Source organism: Papio anubis, chromosome 10, assembly GCF_008728515.1.
Source record: "Papio anubis isolate 15944 chromosome 10, Panubis1.0, whole genome shotgun sequence".
Classification (NCBI taxonomy): domain Eukaryota; kingdom Metazoa; phylum Chordata; class Mammalia; order Primates; family Cercopithecidae; genus Papio; species Papio anubis.
In genome coordinates this window covers 45,565,711-45,583,909 of record NC_044985.1, presented here as the reverse complement: position 1 = coordinate 45,583,909, position 18,199 = coordinate 45,565,711, and the positions used below count along the sequence as shown (strand labels likewise).

The 18,199-nt window shown below is 35.9% G+C and overlaps 1 protein-coding gene across 11 annotated transcripts in view; it reads right to left on the bottom strand.

Annotated features, from left to right (window-relative positions):
- SLC4A10 (solute carrier family 4 member 10) overlaps positions 1–18,199 on the bottom strand; it is a 378,984-nt gene that overhangs the window by 77,897 nt on the left and 282,888 nt on the right. For all 11 annotated transcript variants that reach the window (XM_017946583.2, XM_031651310.1, XM_031651311.1 and 8 more), the window contains 5 exons: positions 13,387–13,533; positions 8,651–8,751; positions 5,484–5,658; positions 4,770–4,903; positions 3,777–4,022 (listed from right to left, as the gene is read on the bottom strand). In XM_017946583.2, coding sequence (XP_017802072.1) covers positions 3,777–4,022; positions 4,770–4,903; positions 5,484–5,658; positions 8,651–8,751; positions 13,387–13,533 — 803 coding nt within the window. The remainder of the gene's footprint in view (positions 1–3,776; positions 4,023–4,769; positions 4,904–5,483; positions 5,659–8,650; positions 8,752–13,386; positions 13,534–18,199) is intronic.

Below are 18,199 nucleotides of genomic sequence, written 5' to 3'. Positions count from 1 at the left end.
TATGAAAGCACAACACTTCATTCTATTTTTGCCATTTCTTAAAATCAAAGCAACCAAGGAAAGATTATTCTCATAAACTTGTTTTTTATTGCTAACTTGGCATATTCAGCTTAATCGTCTGGTGCAATGTATGTATTCTCAAAGATAAATAGATGATCTTGACACTTGATCTTGGCACAATGAAAGAAAAGCTTATATTTTCAAATATAGGGTCTGTATATTACCATATTATAAGGTTAGGATGACAGAGGAGCAGGATATGTCTTCAAAAAGTCAAAGACATCTTGTTATTTGGTTGATAAACTATGAATTTAAGAAAATCTGATTGTAGGAGGCTAAGTATTAAAAAAAAACTGAAATACAGATCCTAAACATGATGACTTTTTTCAAATATCTTATACCCAAACAAATATGTACATTATAGGCATATTGCTTGCAAAGGTTGCAATCTCAGATATATTATGTTCTAGCTATAACATTTTCTAGGAATTTTTCTAATGAACCTGCATAGTATCTTATAACAAATATGAGGCCAGCCACATCTAAAGTAGAAAACTTTAGGTGGACATTGTTATAAATGACACTGATTAAATGTGAAAAGGTCACAGTAACAAGAAAGCCACTAAAAGTGTCATGTGGACTTCATGAGACAAAGTAAATGTTTTGTGCAAAAGTATGAGATTACAAAATACATTAAAATAGCAGTAATTAACAATAATGTATTATTTTCTTTAATGAACATAACTAAAAGTACACTAATGAATATATGCATTCTATGCATAGCAAAAAAAGATCAATTTTGCTACTCCAAGGAGCAAGTGATGGAAATACCTGATCAGATTCATGTACACAGTGTAAGTGGTACTGGAAGCCAGACAATCAAGGCTTAACAACTGGAGTGAAGAACCAGTGCAATGAGGATATCTCGTCAGATCCCGTTTCCCATGAGACTGTCATTGTTTCCGTCACACACACCCATTTCAGGTGCCAGGTGGCACTAAAACCTCATGCCCATCAGGATGAACCAGTCTTTCCATCCCTTCTATCTCCCTAAATTGGGTTGAGAAGGGCACTTGGGCAATGGAACACAGTCATCAGCACACATTCATGTTCAGCCTTGGAAGAATTAGGTTTTAGATGCCCACACTGATCGAAGTAAAACCTAAACATGCAGGATCACTATTTAAAAAGCAGAGATGGAAATGTGGAGAAAGTCAGGACCTCTGTCATTTCTCTTTTGATCACCATGACAGGCGGGGATCATGGCCACATAAAGCTATTTTAGCTTTCAAATTACCCTCTGAGCATTTGTCTTACTTAACCCCTTGATCTCATCATTATTTTTGACTCCTGGGAGGTTGCAATCCCGTGTTTACCTACTCTTTCTCCATTTTCGCTGTCTCCCTTTCCTCAGTTTCTATTCTCCCATTTTTAAACATGCATAGTTCTTCTCTGTCACAAATTATCAATCTTATTATTTCATTGCCCTCTTCAAAAGGCATTCTGTTTCCCACTTTCTTTGACACCACCTGGCCTATGCAGCTTTCTCCATTTCCTTACCACCCACTTCCTTGTTAGTTTTTGCAAACTGACCTCCCATTCTGCCTCCTCTCCCACCCCAATACCAGTTTTTAAAGTTACCAAGTATCTCTTTTCAAATGCTTTTCCTTGTTCTGTTTGATATCCAACCCGCTGTCCTCTCTAAAGACTTTGTGATACATTTCTTCTTCCTTGCCTTCTGTGACCTGATATTATCCATAGTTTCCTCTGATGCTTCTTTCTTATTTTTATTTATTTATTTATTTGTTTATTTATTTATTTATTATTTTTTGCCTATTGGTTGCATTTTTCTCATTCTACTTTTAAGCTGTGAAAATTGTTCAGGGCTCAGACCTTACTTTTGCAATCTTTTTCCTTTCTAGACCAAGGGATTTTAAAGTATGTTCCTCAGTCTGAAGTACCTGAGAAGCTATCACTAAGGTTCAAAGAACAGCTGACAGGGTAGGCAATGGGTGCCTTCCTACCACTTGAAACAGAATAGTTCTGATTTTACCTGTTTTATTTGTTTTACTTGGTTTCTTTTGGAGAGTTTATTTGTATTCATCAGTGTACTGAAAATTATATCAGTAATAAAACCTGGATTTCATTTCTTGTTTTACCACTATCTATATAACTTTACACAAATATTTTAAAGCATGAATGCATCTCTTGCATCTAGTCCTGTGAATGCCCTTTGTCTGAACTACTTTTTTGCCCTATTCCTTAGCACCTTCCTAACTTCTACTGCATTTTTTATTCTATGTTATTTCCTCCAGGAAGGCTTCTCTGAACCTCAAATCTGGGTTAGGTGCTCTCCTGATGTGGTGCTATAGCATTTTGTACCAACATTTTAATCTGGCACTCATTTCCTCATGCTGTCTATTTGTCTACATTCCCTACTCAACTGGAAGTTCACTGAGGACAGAATATTAATCACCATGGTTTTCCTAGCACCTAGTATAGTGCCTGGCATGTAGTAGATCTGAAAATCCAACCAGAGATAATTACATATCTCAGCAAGGATATCCAAATTCAGTGAGATTCTCTTTCAGATAAGGATAAATGAAAAGGCATGTATCAATGTTATCCCTGGTTTTGATCAAACTATCCTTCCCATTTCCTTGACAACTATGCTCAGTACCTTCTTAGCCCTGTTTACAACATTCTCAGTATTTGCTTTTATTGGGAAAGTTATTTTATATTTCCACTTTGATTTTTCTTATTCAAAAATGGGGGTCAGTTGTTTAAAGTTATCTCTAAATATAAAATAAAAGTGAAAGTACTAAAACTCACATTATTTTCAACATTATATCATTACATCATTCTTATCAAAATTATAACATTGCACGATTTTGGTCTGACTTCAACAATTTAAACTTCTTATAGTAAATAAAGATTAAAAAATATTAAAAGGGTTCAAGGCCATATCTATGCAGTTTATACGGAAATCATTGGTGGTTGATGCAGAGATGATAACTGTCTCCTAAAGAACATATTGCTTCAGATATTTGCAGTATAAAAAACTGTATATAAACACAACAAAAAATTATACGATTAAATAATGGGGCCATTTAATGGCCACATATAGTCTGCAGACAAAGCCTGACAGACATTCCAGACTGTTGATATACCAAAACTAGAAGGAGCAACAGATCCAATCACATCTTTAATCCTGGACTGTAACATCACTTTCAACAAGCAATACCTGAGTATTTCCATCAAAAATGTCACACATGCCAAAACCAAAATTAAATTTTTCATTCAGTGACTTATGTTCTTACCACACTTTCAAACATCTAGTAAGATTTAGACCCAATAAGTTTATTTTACCTTATTGCTCTAAATTTGAAACCCTGTATTTTCATTACTATGTTTCTTTGAATTATTGTAAATTAAAAAGACTCTGAAATAACACCAAATAGCATATATTTTGCTAAAGTAAAATTCGTGTATATTAAAATGGACTTGGTTCCTTATCTACTTATTTTAGAGAACACTAGACAAATAGAACTTTAAAAAGATACTCTTGGCAGAGATGGTATAATGATAATACAAGTATCAGATGAGTGGCTGATTAAATAACTTTTAAAATCCTGTTCAACTCTGAGAGTCAGGATTTAGGTCATGAATCAACTTAAGGCACATTCTCTGCTGAGTAATTTCCTCATATTTCTTGTAACAATAGCAATATTTGTAAAAAGAAAAGCCTCAAAGCCAGCAGGGGAAATGGTACTTACGAGTATTGTGTCAGCAGTTCCAGATCATTATGCATGTTGATTGGATAAGCTTCACTGAGTTCAAACAACTTCTCCAGGGCCTCATAAATGAAAATGATGCAAATCAGGGAAGCAAAAGCTTCTTCAGTAAACCGAGTGATGTAGCAGACAAGGGAACTAGCATCAGTGGCCACAAGTATGATACACAGAGTTGCTGTCCAAAGTCCAATGCTAGCTCTTAAAGATAGGTATGACAGCCCATATTCTCTGGGAGGAGGAAAAGGAAAGAACAGTGAAAAGAAGGTCATTCAACAGCTTGCTATCATTTTAAGCAAATGAAAATAAACCTCATTCAGGAAGTGAAAGTAAATAAGCTTCACATCCTATGAGTATCTAAATTCAAGACTTTGTCTAAAGTCTTGTTTAAAGCAGGGGTCCTCAACCCCCTGTCTGTGGCCTGTTAGGAACGGGGTTGCACAGCAGGAGGTGAGTGGCAGGCGAGTGAGCATTACAGCCTGAGCTCCGCCTCCTGTCAGATCAGTGGCGACATTAGATTCTCATAGGAGCACAAGCCCTATTGTGAACTGTGCATGTGAGGGATCTAGGTTGTGTACTCCTTATGAGAATCTAATGCCTGATGATCTGAGGTAGAATAGCTTCATTCCAAAACCATCTCCCCCACCCAATTTATGGAAAAATTGTCTTCCATGAAACCAGTCCCTGGCACCAAAATGGTTAGGGACCACTGGTCTAAAGGGAACATCTAAAGGGACAAAATTAAAAGGGATTTCTCAGTGTTTATAACTGAGTCTTACTTTTTAAAAATATTACATAACAATATACATAAATCTTTTGCTTTTCCTCTGTTCCCATGATGAAGCAAAAATGATAAACTGAATCAAACCAGGCAATTCTGTCTCTATTAACAGACCTCCAAAAGTGATGTTGGGAGAAGTATAAATATAGTAAAGAGAAAAGGAAGAGGCTAAGGGCTGAAAAGTACATAACACTTACTTGCAAAATTTAAACAAAATCTTTTCAAACACCAAAACTGGTCCTGTACTGCCTAATATGGTAAGAGGCTGTCCACCAAAGAGAGAATAGGCTATCCCAGTCATGGATGCTCCAAAGAGAGATTCAATTGCACTCTGTGTAGAGATATAAATGGTTCAATTACCTAAGCTGTACAGGAAGCCATTGTAGCTAAGGAGAAGACATTTAAAATACACGGATATGTGCTTTCTCCTTCACCATGAAAAGCCTAGCAATCTTGGGCAACATGTGGGGTAGGATGATGACTAAAGGGGCTGACAGTAAGAAGAAAATGCATAGTAGCAAAGGTGGAGGTGTTCTTTTCACTTTCTTATCTCACATCTCTGTTGCCTTACAAAAGGTTTAAATGTATTCAGGATTAGCATCTGGACAGAAACATGGCCCAGATATATAGCAAATGGACCTCTTGTGAGACAAGAACTGAGCCTAAACCTAGCTTAGGATTGGGGGGCTGAGGGCAAGGCATCAGATGAGAACCTTTTGTAAGACTCAGAACTAGTCATTCTGAGACATTCCACCCCCAGATTACAAGTTCCACTAGCCATCCAGGAAATTCATATAAGGTTTATCTAGCAGACCATATCTCAAATCTCTCCAAAATTAAATGCTTACTTATCTAACTGAATCTTAAAAATGGATTATGTTTCAAAGTTCAGAGAAAAGCATGATACATACTATACGCCCTTCAGTTGCTTCTCCCAGCAGTCCTCCAAATGTGATGACAGGAGACATACACGCGCAGTAGAGAAACAGAAAAGATGCTAAGCACTGCAAGCTGAAAGCATCTCTGAAGTCACTCCAGAAGTATGGAGCTTTTCTTTTGATATCTAAAATAAGTCCCCCAAAAATCCTAAGACAGGGGGGGAAAACACAATAGTGAAACCCAAATATAAAAAAACACACAAGTCAAAATGCTCATTTGCTTTGTTGCCAGGTCACAGTATACGTTTTCCATCAGCAGAGGTGAGACCCACATAACCTGCTGCATTGTATTATAATGATCTACAGGGAGGCACTGCACAACTATGTTACTCAATTCCTAACCCAATATCGTGTCAACCACCAAAAATCCCAGGTTCTCTTAAACAAGGTTCAGAGCTGTTCACCAATCATAATCCAAATAATGAGATTCAAGGATTACTCTAATCTCTGTGCCATTTCTACGTCAACCTACTCCTCCTAAACTCAGGCCTACCACCCTCAATCATTGGCAGTATTTCTAAATGTTTAATTCCATTTAGCATAGCAGGGAGGGAGGGAGGGAGGGTCAGCTGGCTTTTCTATACTCCAGTAGTGAGCATCACCCTAGAGAGAAAAAGCAATGTTTAACCATAGCTCCAGTTACCTACTCTCTCAGCCAAAAAAACAAACAAACAAAAATTCCTCACTAGATATTGTTGCAGGAAGACATCTAAATGTCCTTTTGGATGGCAGCAATACTTAGTAGAGACAGACAGGTTCCGGAGCTGTTTTCATTTTTAGAAAACTAGGAGGGAGTCCTTAATAATAATCAAACTAGATAAATGTAATTTTGATCCACTATTGCGTTAACACATCCCAACATCTGTGATTCACAAGACAATAGTGACCTTACTTGGTATAAATTCATTTACTCCAAATATATCCAAAACCATATTGAAACACTTGAAAGAGAATTTTTTTGGGGGAAAAGTATTAAACTGTGAAATGATGCTTTAAATTTGAGAGCTTTTAAAAACATCTATTAGAAATGAGACCATTAATAAGTAGGTATTCTCATTTTATGGACATCTAATAACAATATGCAGACTTAACATTTGTCTACTGTAAGTTGTTTTGTTCCGTGGAATAATGATGTGATAGCAAAATGAATTAGACTATGAGTAAGTTCCTACGTGAAGGTTAATGTTAATGGTGAAAAAAACTTATGCTCCAATAAACTGCCAGCGTGCTGAGTATACTTGGATCACACAAAACTGTTACATTTTTCTTATTTATTTTATATATAGGAATATTCATTTGGCAGTCCTAGAATCACTTCAGAAAGGATTGTTCTTTTTAGAAAAAAATTCTGGTTAGAATTTGAAATAAAAGATGTACATATTATGAATAATTAAAATATTTTACCATGTAATTTCTCTGATCTGATTTATCTGTAATCGTTACATAATAATAACTATTCTACTATTACGCAGGTATAAGATCACTATATTTTCCTATGATTGGTTCCATCAGAGAGCTATGGAGTAGGAGAGGGTTGAGAAGAATGAAACTTCAATTGAATAAAAGGACATTTGAAACTCAGAGAAGCTTGCAGAGAACCTGTGAAATATTTGTACACATAAAGATCACCTTAGGCTTCTCTACCCATGTTTAGTAAAACATACACATATATATTTTTTTATTTTGGGGATCATTTCTGAATAATTTGTTAACTTATCAAAGTCACAATTCAAAACAGATTTACTCTACCAGTCTATTTAGGCATTCATTTATGATTTATATCCCACCTAATCCCAAAAAGAATTTGAGGTGGTTATGAGCTCTTAATTAGTAATTAATATTTATAGTTTTGATAGCACTTTATATTAGACCATTGATTCTAATCAATTACTTATTAGAGCATACATTAGTCTGAATAGTTGTTATAGTACTGTGTATAAATGTGCTTTTAGCAGTAAAAATCTAAATCCGGAAGTGGGAGTTCATTACAGAGAACAGTGCAAGAGCAGCCCAGATGTACACCAGCAACTCCAGGAGAGCAGATGAGTAATGGATACTTCAAGTCATGTCAGCAACAGAATCTGTGGAAGAACTCTGGAGAAGCGAAGATACCGGATATTGGTGACCTGGGAGGATTTAGGAAGCAGTAAGGAAAAGTGAACTTCGAAAAAAATCTAAGCTATGTGGCATGTTACACCTGAGAAAGAGAAAAAAATACCACCAAAAATAAAAAGACAGCATTCAAAAGTATGAAAGCAAACAGAATGAGTAACAAAGGTTCCAGTGAAGGGAAAAGGAAAAAATTGTTTGAACCATCTCAAATTAGGTATCAAGCCTGAGGAAGACATTAAAGGACATTTCCTCAGAGACAACACATAGATAAATGGAAAGAACACAGAATTAAAATGCAGAGTGCTCAGGAACTGGAAAGTCAGCTTAGAGGACACATTGCAAGCAGTACAGAAAATGGCCTTGAGGGGAGGGGAGCACCAATCCTGCAAAGTCTTTGCAACTGCCTTTAATTACAATGGAGGCTATACACATATTCCCTAAAGAGAGACCCGCCCAAGGGTTTCTGATTTTCTGCTCACACATTGCTTAGAGAGAGACAAACTGTCAAAAAAACCATAAAGCACCATTTTAAGAAATAAATTGAAGCTTTCATCTCTTCAAAGATGTGTGATTAGAAAATAAATCATATAGCTCTTTCAAATCACAGCCGTAAAAATAAAAAATACCATTATATACATCCTACTTGCATTGAATGAGATAGGGCCTACAAGACTGAGTTGTTGGTATTTAGTTTTATTTCTATCTTGAACTTGAAGCTTTCAATGGGTTCTTTTGGAAGGGTCAATTGACGGTTTTCCTTTTCATTCTAAGAATCTGGGAATGCATTTTATGCAGAGCAAAATGAAAGACTAGGTAAAGTATAATGGAAGGGTGTCTCCACTGTTTTAGTTTAACAGTAATGACAATCATTAGCAACTTCAGAGAAATCAAACTAATTGGCATTTTCACCCTCAAAAAGCAGCTATTAAAAGTATAAAATAAATTAGATCCCAAAATAGCAATTCCTAACAGAGAAGAATGGTATGTCATTTGGTCGTTGAAGTCCCATAGAAGTGATTTTCACTAACCTTCCAGTTCTCTGGAGTTCAGGTCCACTATGCCCTCCGTGGGGCTCTGCTTCCCCATGAGCTGCTGTTCCATTTGGTACAGCAGGAATCTTCCTCTTCTCCTGTGGAGAGTTTCTTTGTTCGTGTGTTTTGTTTTATTTTAATTTCAGGTGTTAATTGTAAATAACAATAACAGTTCATTTTCCTTGAAGCAATATGCACAATAGCTGAGAACTTAGGCTCTGTACTTATTTGTTGCTTGACCTCTGGGAAGTTATTTAGCCTTTTAAAGTGTTAGTTTCTTCCTCTGTTTACTGGGGGTAACATCAATATCTATCTTATAGTGTGGCTAAGAGAATTAAATGAGGTGATGGACACTTATTTATTCTTTCAACTAATACTGAGTGCCTAGTGTGTGACATTCATTGTAATGAATGCTAGAGCTGCAAAGGTGGGCAAGAAAAAGCATCCTGTTAGTGAAAAGAGACAATAACCTTAAAATATCAGGTACAGATGGGAGCTATGAAGAAAAATGAAGTAAGGGAAGGGGAAAGAGAGAGATCAGGATGCGGGTAGGTTGGCGTGAGGAGGTGTTAAGTATAGTGGTGTTATATGCCTGGCATAGTTTAATTGTTCAAAGAACAGTAACCATCATCACTATTTTTAAAGTATATTTCCCTGTGTGATTACAGCTAGTATCTTTCTACCCAGAAAATAGTTTACAATATGGGTCTCTTTAACTCATAGAGTGTCAAAGACGATTGTAAAAGGAGGCGTCTAATTTAACCAATGACAAATTAGTAGAGATTCAGGTAAGTATTGTTTTCCCAAAGGTCTATTCCATCCACTTTTGTTGGTGAATATGATTTTTTTAAAAATCAGAAATTTCTACCTAAAATCCTACCTATGGCAATCTTAGAGCACACCAATGTGTTCAAAAGCACTTCAAAGGATAATAGGAAAAATCTTAAGTGGTGAAATTATGATTTTTACTTGACCACCATTCTAAAATAGAATTAGTATAAACATGAAAAACAAAAGTGACTCATAAACTGATCTCACTTACCAGGAGACATCTAGGTAGAATGATACAGGTTTAACATATAAAAAAGGTTTTGAAAAATACACAATATAAGAAAGTTTATTGCTTAATATTTAACAATTTCCCCAGGTAAATAGATGGATGCAATAAGACTAAAGTTCAAAGATAAAAGAGAAGCATCTGTTAACTGATGAAGGAACTGTCTTTACAGGTAAATAGGATACATTAATAAAGGGATTTAAGAGTTATCCTCAGTACCTACTTCCCAATCACCTAGGAAAACAATTCATAGCTTTCACAAGTCTCAGAAAGCAAGTATTATTATGTGGTCTTCTGGGAGAATACTACTGACTAGATAAATTAACTCTATTTTACAATGACAAAACTAACAGAAGGTGATGTTTTGGGAGCCAAGCAAGGAATGTATATTAAGGAAAAGGGAGTCATCAACTCTTAAATGTTGTTCATTGATAGGTTAGATAAAATGCAGGTTGAGAATTGACCATGGGACTTAGCATTGTGGAGATCATTGTTCACGTACATATTTTACTGAAGTGGTAGGGGCAAAAGCCTCTTGGAGTGAGTGTTAAAAGAGAATTGGAGGAGAGTAACTGGAGGCAAGTAGTGTAGAGAACTCTTCTGTGGCATTTTGTTGCAAAAGGGAATGAATGAGAGTGGCAGGCTGGGTAGTGGTATCAAGAGAGTTCTTTTATTTAAGATTGGTAAATTTAATAGTATGTTGTATGCTAATAAAAGTGATAAAATACAGAAAAAAGGATTTGATGATATAGAAGAGAAAGAGGAGAATTGGTAGAATTGCGCTCTTGAGTAGATGTGAAGAGATAGGCTCTTTCTAGTGCACAAGTAGAAGGCTGACTTTGGCTAGTTCATCAATAGTAATGAACAGGAAGGCAGAGTATGTGCATGCAGATGCTGGCCGGTGGGTAGGTATGATGGTAGCAATCTATAGGAGTTCTTTTTTGATTGTTTCAAATTTCTTAGGGAAGTAAAAGGCACATCAGCATATGAGAGTGAGGGTCAGAAAGGATGTGCTGAAGGCTTGAGGAGAGAAGAATAAGTGTGAATTAGTTATCAAGTGAGAATGATTGGACTAGGGAAGCGTAGTATGATGAACCTGCAACACGAAGGGCTCACTTAAGGTATGCGGTCATGAATTTATGTGAGACCAGTCAATGTAGTTACATGTTTTCCTTCAGCTTCAGCTTCATCAATGTGGTACAGAGTGAAGTGTTGGATTCTCACAGGGTTATGGTTTTGATAAGCAAGTACATGATATGAGAGAAGAGCAAATAAGTTGAGGGTACACAAAAGGGAGTGATTTTAATGACTGACACAAAGTTCTAATGAATATTTTCACAGTTATCCCTGGAGGTGACAGGTTAATCTTCTCTTAACTGAAGGAAAAAAAGTATTTAAAATGCTGGGATTTGCACATTTCAAATGAATAAAAAAGATGGAAATTATCCCAATGGTAAAAATATTTGGGCCAGGCGCGGTGGCTCACGCCTGTAATCCCAGCACTTTGGGAGGCTGAGGTGGGCAGATCACGAGGTCAGGAGATCAAGACCATCCTGGCTAACACGGTGAAACCCCGTTCTCTACTAAAAATACAAAAACTTAGCCTGGCGCGGTGGTGGGCGCCTGTAGTCCCAGCTACTCTGAGGCTGAGGCAGGAGAATGGCATGAACCCAGGAGGTGGAGCTTGCAGTGAGCCGAGATCGCGCCACTGCACTCCAGCCTGGGCGACAAAGCGAGACTCCAACTCAAAAAAAAAAAAAAAAAAAAAAAATTTGAATGAGTATGAGGTCAGAATGTTTAATACATATTAACTCATTTCACTCCATCTAATAGAAAACATAGCCTCATGCTATCTATTATTCAATTACAACATGCATTTTTAAAACATGAATGTTGAAAAGAAGCATAAAGCATATCTGAAATTCAAATTTGTTGTATAGAACTATGCTGTCTAATATGATAACCACAAACTGCATATGTCTATTTACATTTATGGTAATTAAAATGAAAAATTCTGTTCTTTAGTCACAGTAGCAACATTTCTAATGCTTACTAGTGGCCTGATTACTAGACAGCATAGATATAGAATATTTCCATTATTGCAGAAGACTGTTGGACAGTCCTGATATAGAGCATCAACAGAGAGGTTAAAACATTTGTTCAAGGTCATACATATATAGACAATTGCAGAACCCAAATGCCCTGATTCTTAATTCGATGTTCTTTTTACGACTGCCTCTCAATACCCAGAATCCAATAATTAATTCTGATTTTAAAGGGTGTCATAAAATCATAAACAATATTGGCCTCCCATCACTCAACTTGCCTCAAAAACATTATTGCTCACAAAGCTGTTTTCAAAAACACTTAACTTCATCTTTAATGTTTCAATAGCTAATTGGTGTTATAGTGAATTTTAAAGCCTCATTCTGAATGTGTTAATATTTTGCTGAATTTCTCCAAATAATATTAATTAAGGAGTTTCTACATATTCAGGAAGCATTATATTGCCTTTTCTAATATCATTAGTATAAAGATGTATTCTACAAGTACAGGAATGAGACAATCTATAACCCCCATAATTAATTATTAGGCAACTGTTTTTATTTTAGTAATAGATCAACTGAAATATGTGGTAGCAGTTACAGAATCACAAAATGGTAAGTTTTGAGAAAAGGAAATAGTCTTTAATAATTATGAAATGACTTCAAAATGAAAATATAAAAATGAGGTATCCATAGAGTTTCTTTAAACTGACAGTGAAATTGAGATACCCTTTTTAAGTACTCATGGTTGAGTGGTACAACTGCTCATTTGCCCACCTCTGGCAAAGCAGGAAAATTTCTAATTCCAGAGCTGGGTCAATTAGACCATCCATCGCTTCCAATAGGGCAGCAGAGTCAGACCAGGCTGAACTCTGCAGGGCAAAGGCCAAAGGCAAGACTAAGTATGTAACAACTTGGGAGGGCTGTGGGAGGCAGATTCAGTAGGCATAGAGGTGGCAGTGTGAGGAGTGAGCTTAACAAACATTTGGTCGTCATTCTTAATAGTCATGACTGCAATTTAAAAAGTGACCCTAGAAAATAGCAATGCTTTATATTTCTATCTTTCTGGATTGTATGATGGGTAAAATATCCATTATATGTTCATAAGCAAAATTTAAAAAATCTTTATATCATACATCCACACAAAAGCAATACAAATATAAGAATTACAATTTTAAAATCTTCCCAATATTTACTGTGATTAGCAGTAATAAATGTGGAGTTTTCTACATAATATGATTAAGTCATGTCTTTGAATTTTCCTAATGCTTGCCAATTTCAAAGTGATGTATCAAAACATAGAAGGACAGTAATGGGCTTTCTCTCAGGCTATATTTTATATTGTTATTACAATTTTAATCTTCCTCTAGTATAATACATGTTAAGTAGGAGCTAAAATCTTTCCAGGTATATAGCACTGTTTGATTAGTAGGTTGTCATCAAACTGCCAAGTTTCTCAGTAATGTGTGTTGGAGAGTATTAAGAAATATCTTGTAACTTCATGCCCCTTCTGCCTTCGAGGCTATCATTTAAATCATTTGAATCTTCTTGATGGATTATTGCTATTTTGAAACATGCATTTAAAAGACAAAAAATATTCAATTTCAAAGAATGTCTTCAAATATACATACCTGGGAAGGTACATTTTTGGGAGGCTCTATTCGGATGCTTGGATCCCATTCTCCAGGAGGGAGAACAGTAACCTGATCCAGAAACTCATCAATTCCTGATACCAAGTCATTACGATCTTTAGCTTTATAAGCCACATCATGAAATACCTTTAGAAGAAATAGAAATATTATTTACAGTTTAAAAATAATTATAAAATATTAATGTGTTCAGTGTTTTCAACACAGTTATCTCACATGTGATTATAACAATTTGAAGAAACAGACAGCTCTGACTCTAAAGAAGTTTATAATATTATATTAATATTTTAATATTATATGTAAAATATTATAATTGATTTTATGGATCCATATAGGTAACTATTTTTCTTAAGATGTCAGATGAATGTTGAAATTTCTAGAGGGAAGGAGTAAGGGAAAGAAAAAGGAGGATGAAAGGAAGCTCATTAAACTAGAATTAGGCAAAAGTTATTTATGTATGGGAAAATCAGTTCCTGGAGGAAGCCTTTGCTTAAAAATAGAAATAAAACTTTGTAAAATGTGTTGGAAATTTCAGCAGTATTTATACCCTGGCATAAATAAATTAATTTAAAGGGTTAATTTTATTTCAATTTTGAAAATAATACTAAGGTTATAAATTAGTATTTTCTGGATATATAGTCATTCCTCAGTATCTTTGGGGGACTGGTTCCAGGATTCCCTGCAGATACCAAAAATCTATGGATACTTGAGTTCCTTATATAAAATGGAGCAGTATTTGCACATACCCTATGCATATCCTCCTGTATTTAGAGGGTCCCCAACTTTCTATAGTTTCTCTTACAATCTTTTGACTTTATGATGGTGCAAAAGTGACATGCATTGAGTAGGCTCCTCAACTTTCAATGGGGTTAAGTTGAGAAGCATCTGTACTTTAAATCATTTCTAGATTATTATAATATCTACACAATGTATATGCTATATAAATAGTTGTTATACTGTATAATTTTTATGCATATGGTTTTTATTGTAACGTTGTTATTTTTTATTGTCCCCCCTGGAATATGTTTGAATTTTGTTTTTAGAGGCAGGGTCTCGCTCTGTCATGCAGGCTGGAATGCAGTGGCATAGTCATAGCTCACTGCAGCCTTGAACTCCTAGGCTTAAGCTCCTGCTTAAGCTCCTAGCTTCTGAGTAGCTGGGACTACAGGTGTGTACCACAAAACCTGGCTAATTTTTTTAAAAAATTATTGTAGAGACAGGGTCTTGCTATGTTGCCTGGGCTGGTCTTGAACTCCTGGTCCCAAACCATCCTCCACCTTGACCTCCCAAAGTGCTGGGATTATAGGTGTGAGCTACTGTACCCTGACTTTTCAAATATTTTTGATTTGCAGTTAGTTAAGTTCAAGAGTGCAGACCCTGAAGATACAGAGAGCCAACTACATATTATATCTTTGCAGTACAGAAAGTGTATTTCCACACAAAGTATGAGTTACATTTCATACTTATCCCCTTCACCTCCCCTCCACACACATGTGCTGTGTTAGTCATTTAGGGTATTCACAGATATTCTAGGTTTTCTTCTAGACCACGTGGTAAGATTGTACTTCTTTGCCTTCTTTGATATTTGGATTAGGTATATTCTACTTGGGTGTACATATGTCACTTTTGAATGGAAGTTATGAGTACCAATGTGTGATTTATCACATTGCTTTTTTTCTGGTTTAGTGACTGAGAAAACACAGGTACAGATAGAGCTTCTATAAGTGCAGGGAGCCTAAGTGATTATAATGAGCAGAGTCTCTCTCCTAGATCTTGATGAACATTTAGCATGATAGAAATAAACCCTTATTGTTTTAAGCCATTAATATTTTAGTTGGTTATTCCTGTAGCCTAACCTAATTTATCTTAACATATACAGGAATTATGTACTTAATATAGTAAGTGTGGAAAATAAAAGATAAAGAGAAAAAATTGATTTACACTGAACATAATATAAATATTTCTGGAACTTTAAATTTCACTTGGGATGAAATGATACAAGTATTTGAGACTAGGGACTCCTATAGTATTCTTTATGCTGGCCTAAATTACAGTGACCAAATGTCCCAAAATTGCCAGGAAAATCCTGCTTTCAAATATTCTATTCTACTTTTAGACCATTTGTTTCCATTTCTGGTTTGATATTCAATATAAACTGCTAAGTAATAATGATCATTTTAGAAAGCTTTTTCTTGACTTTCCAACTAAGAACACTTCACAAAACATTATTGGTCTGATAAACAGACTTTGCTTAGCATAATACAAAAATATCAAAGATCTATTAATGGTTTAGTTGTATTTTGAGAAGGAGATTTTTCAAATATTAAAAATACAGATTTCCATGCCACAAGCCTCTTCTAAAGATGGTTACATGGCCCTGAGACCTAACTGGAACACTTAAGAATTGCAAAAGTTCTTAGTCCTCAATGAGAGTTTAGCAACTCTACTATTTTCCTGTTAGTAACAACTCTCTTGAAATCTTTCTTAATTTGATCACATTTAATTAGAAAACTGCTTTGAAAGATCACATGATCCTATACCCTGTTTTAGGTAGACAAATATCCAAATTCATCCAGGACAACAGATTTCCTATTATTTTAAAGCTCCCTAAAGGTATAGATGCCATAATTTGTATAATTTTAAATCATACATAGTATTTACTATTGTTTCCCTATCACCAATTTTATCAATAACCTAATTATTTTACATTCCTCTTCTACCTTTTCTTTGTCTAGCTAACCTAACAGTCTGATTTCAGTTGACCCCCTGACTTCTCTGATCCCCTTCTCAAACAAGATGATATGCTTTGTTAATAATCTTAACATCATCTCCTTCTTGATAGCTTTCACTGTAATTATAATTATTCATTATAATTAATTATTAATTATATAATTAGTTGTTCAATGCCTGTTTTTCTGATAAAACATGAGCTTTGAACGTTCACTCAGTAAATATTTATCAAACTATTTAAGTGCTAGTGATAGAGCAGTGAACAAAACCAAGAAAAATTCACCCCCTCATGGGGCTTACATTCTAAGGGGAGGGATGAGATGGAAAATAAACAATATAAATGAGTGTATATTTTGGTAGACGATGGAAAGTGTTATGGAGAAAAATGAAGCAGAAAAGGGGAATAAGGGTATGACTGGGGACTGTTGCAATTTTAAATAAGGTGATTAAGGAAGGTCTTAATGAGTAGACATTTCAGCAAGGACCTGAAGAAGGTAAGGATGCTTGCCCTATCATTATCAGGAACAAGAGCTTTCCAGGCAGACAGAATTACCAGTGTGGAGTATGCTTTGAGAAGCGGCAAGAGGGAAAGTAGCAGATGACGTCTAAGAGGCAAGGTGGGAGCATGCTTTAAAGTAGCAGATGACGTCTAAGAGGCAAGGTGGGGGCATGCTTTAAGAAGCGGCAAGAGGGAAAGTAGCAGATGACATCTAAGAGGCAAGGTGGAGGAGGTGGAAGGACATCTTGTAGGACTTTGTAGGTCATCATAAGAACTTAGACTTTTACTCTGAATGAGCTAGGAAGCCATTAGAAGGTCTTCAGCAGAAGAGGGATTGCTCTAGCTGTTGTGTTGAGAATAGGATGAAGTGGGGTAAGGGCAGAAAAAAAAAAGAGGCTATTGCAATAATAGAATAATAATGGTGACATGAACCCAGTGATGACAGTGGAAGCCAGGGAGTAACAGTGCAGAAAATGAGAACTACAGTGGTAAGATTCTGGATCTATTGTGAAAGTCAACCCAGGAAGATTTGCTGATAGATTGGATTTGGGATGTGAAAGAACTAAAGCAGTCAAGGATGATTTCAGGGTTGTTCTATGAGGCCAGTGACCATGTCTTTAATTTCTACCACCTTATCTCTAATATATAGTAGGCAATAAGTATATACTAATCACAAAAAAAAACATGAAATAAGTACGATTAGTATCATTCCCGGTTTAAGGATGAGGAAACTGAGGCAGAGAGAGTTCAGGTTATTTAACTTGTCCAAATTCATACCACCAAGAAATGCCTTTCCTTCTTCCCTCTCTGTTTCCATTCCTCTCCTCCTCTTCCTTGCTTCCTTTCATTTGTTTCTTCTTATAAGATAGGAGATTCTACATCATCTTTGTGAACAGATAGAAATGATATAGGAAGGAGGAAAAAACTTGTGATGAAGAAACCAGAATGAAAAATTAAGGAGAAAAGTTCTCAACAAGGAATTAGGAAGACATTCCAGCATATGAGGTTTTATTTCATTTTCTTTCAAGAATGTTTTTACTATTCTTGGATTTTCAGATATTTCTGATAGTTCTTTTGGATATTAGAATAAGCTTTTCAAGCTCCTCAGTAAATCTTGTTGGAATTTGGATTGGAATTGCACTGATTTCTCTCTCACCAGCACTGCTTGCCTACACTATGGCAATCACCTCTGAAGTGGTCTCTCTGCTTTCATCCGTGCTCCTCCATGGTCTATTCTGAACACAGCAGCCAAGTGACAATTTTTCTTTTTTTTTTTTGGATGGAGTTTCACTCTTGTTGCCCAGGCTGGAGTGCAGTGGTGCAATTTCGACTCACCACAACCTCTACCTTACAGGTTCAAGTGATTTTCCTGTCTCAGTCTCCTGAGAAACTGGAATTGCAGGCATGTGCCACCATGTCCGGCTAATTTTGTATTTTTAGTAGAGACGGGGTTTCTCCATGTTGGTCAGGCTGGTCTCTAACTCCCGACCTTGGGTGATCTGCCCACCTCAGCCTCCCAAAGTGCTGGGATTACAGGCATGAGCCACCGCGCCCAGCCGACATTGT